At 21.5% G+C, this 2,730-nt stretch overlaps 1 protein-coding gene across 1 annotated transcript in view; it reads right to left on the bottom strand.

Annotated features, from left to right (window-relative positions):
* The window catches only part of LOC145259043 (A disintegrin and metalloproteinase with thrombospondin motifs like), a 42,375-nt gene extending 42,284 nt beyond the window's left edge, over window positions 1-91 (bottom strand). The window contains exon 1 of the mRNA XM_080116670.1: window positions 19-91. Coding sequence (XP_079972796.1) covers window positions 19-91 — 73 coding nt within the window. The remainder of the gene's footprint in view (window positions 1-18) is intronic.
* Between the last annotated feature and the right edge of the window lie 2,639 nt (window positions 92-2,730).

Here is a 2,730-nt window from a genome sequence, read left to right as displayed (position 1 = left end):
GATTTTCCGACATCTTACCAGTTATAACAGAGCGCTGCTTATGAGTCATGAGATGAATAGCACGTCTCATTTTATTCCAGCGAATGTCCATTCCTTTTCGGGAATTAGATTTCATATATAGATGCACAGAAATTCCGTATATATTAACGCATTATCCGTTGTTTCTTTTGATTCATCACATTCCCTTCCTTTCGGTGGAGATTATATATATATATATATATATATATATATATATATATATATATATATATATATATATATATATATGGTATTTTCCATGCATCTTTTTAATAGAATGTTTTTCTTGCGCCGATTATATAATAGCAATTTGTTTTTTGTGCAGAAAAAACAACTTGAGGATCAGAAGCATCGTTCGTTTTATGCCACCTTGTTCTTTCTACAAAGGAAAATCGAACAAGCGGACTCAGTCGTCTCCCTTTGTTTGTTCTTTCTTTATCTTGATAATTATGAGATGTCTATCTTTTTTCTTTTTCTTTCTTCTTTTTTTTTTTCTTTTTTTTTTCTTTTTGCTGGTTGCGGCGTTGACATTCTCTAACGTAACAACCTGAATAGTATTTTTTGTTGTTTTTATTTTTATTTATTTATTTTTTTTTTTTGCACGACAGGGTTGGATACAGTTTCAAATATTGTCATTCAAAATATAATTTTGACAACTATTTCGTTTGCATGATGATTTGTCAATGTCATCCATCTATTATATAAATGGGCAATTGTCTGTGTGTGTGTGTGTGAGAGTTTGTATAACCAGATAAAAGTAAAAATCTACAAAACAAACACCCACAAGGTTGGTATATTCTTGACTGGCGTTGCCCTGGAAAATTAATATCCAAAATTTAAAGATAATTATTCGTTCTTTGGAGGTCGACTGGGTCAGGTTTCGTCAGGAAAGGGGTCGGTTTTTCACCCGTTTCCAGTATAATATATAAAAGCAAAGGACGAAATTGAAATTCGATATCATTTTGTCAACTATTTCGTTTGTAGGATGATTTGTCAATGTTATCCATCTATTATATAAAGGACACACACACATACACACATATATATATACATGTATATATACATACATACACACACATATATAAATATATACACAAGAAATGCATACACAAACACACACACAAACACACATTTTCGCTTTTATATATTAGACTAGCAGAGCTACCTGACATTGCCCAGAGCCATATAAAACAAATTGAAGAAAGTAATTTGTGTTTGAACACATTTCCTATTCCTTACATATTGAGACCTTTTTGATGACAATATATCATTAATCCCAGGCTAATCTGAGTATATATTTTTTTATATTTAATCTGAGTATATATTTTTTATATTTAATGCGAGTATATATTTTTTATATTTAATCTGAGTATATAGTTTTTTTTATATTTAATCTGAGTATATATTTTTTAATATTTAATCTGAGTATATATTTTTTATATTTAATCTGAGTATATACTTTTTATATTTAATCTTAGTATATATATTTTTATATTTAATCTGGGTATATATTTTTTATATTTAATCTGAGTATATATTTTTATATTAAATCTGAGTATATATTTTTTATATTTAATCTGAGTATATATTTTTTAATATTTAATCTGAGTATATATTTTTTATATTTAATCTTAGTATATATTTTTTATATTTAATCTGAGTATATAGTTTTTTATATTTAATCTGAGTATATACTTTTTATATTTAATCTGAGTATATACTTTTTATATTTAATCTGAGTATATATATTTTTTTATATTTAATCTGAGTATATATTGTTTATATTTAATCTGAGTATATATTTTTTATATTTAATCTGAGTATATACTTTTTATATTTAATCTGAGTATATACTTTTTATATTTAATCTGAGTATATATTTTTTATATTTAATCTGAGTATATATTTTTTATATTTAATCTGAGTATATATTTTTTATATTAAATCTGAGTATATATTTTTTATATTTAATCTGAGTATATATTTTTTATATTTAATCTGAGTATATATTTTTTATATTTAATCTGAGTATATATTTTTTATATTTAATCTGAGTATATATTTTTTATATTTAATCTGAGTATATAGTTTTTTTTATATTTAATCTGAGTATATACTTTTTATATTTAATCTGAGTATATATTTTTTATATTTAATCTGAGTATATACTTTTTATATTTAATCTGAGTATATATTTTTTATATTTAACCTGAGTATATATTTTTTTATATTTAACCTGAGTATATATATTTTTATATTTAATCTGAGTATATATTTTTATATTTAATCTGAGTATATACTTTTTATATTTAATCTGAGTATATATTTTTTATATTTAATCTGAGTATATATATTTTTATATTTAATCTGAGTATATATTTTTATATTTAATCTGAGTATATACTTTTTATATTTAATCTGAGTATATATTGTTTATATTTAATCTGAGTATATATTTTTATATTTAATCTGAGTATATATTTTTTATATTTAATCTGAGTATATATTTTTATATTTAATCTGAGTATATATTTTTTATATTTAATCTGAGTATATATTTTTTATATTTAATCTGAGTATATTTTTTTTATATTTAATCTGAGTATATAGTTTTTATATTTAATCTGAGTATATATTTTTTTATATTTAATCTGAGTATATATTTTTTAATATTTAATCTGAGTATATATTTTTTATATTTAATCTGAGTAT

The sequence above is a fragment of the Euprymna scolopes genome, chromosome 34, assembly GCF_053919585.1.
Source record: "Euprymna scolopes isolate OS-2025 chromosome 34, ASM5391958v1, whole genome shotgun sequence".
Taxonomy (NCBI): domain Eukaryota; kingdom Metazoa; phylum Mollusca; class Cephalopoda; order Sepiida; family Sepiolidae; genus Euprymna; species Euprymna scolopes.
This window is presented reverse-complemented; position numbering and strand designations above follow the sequence as displayed.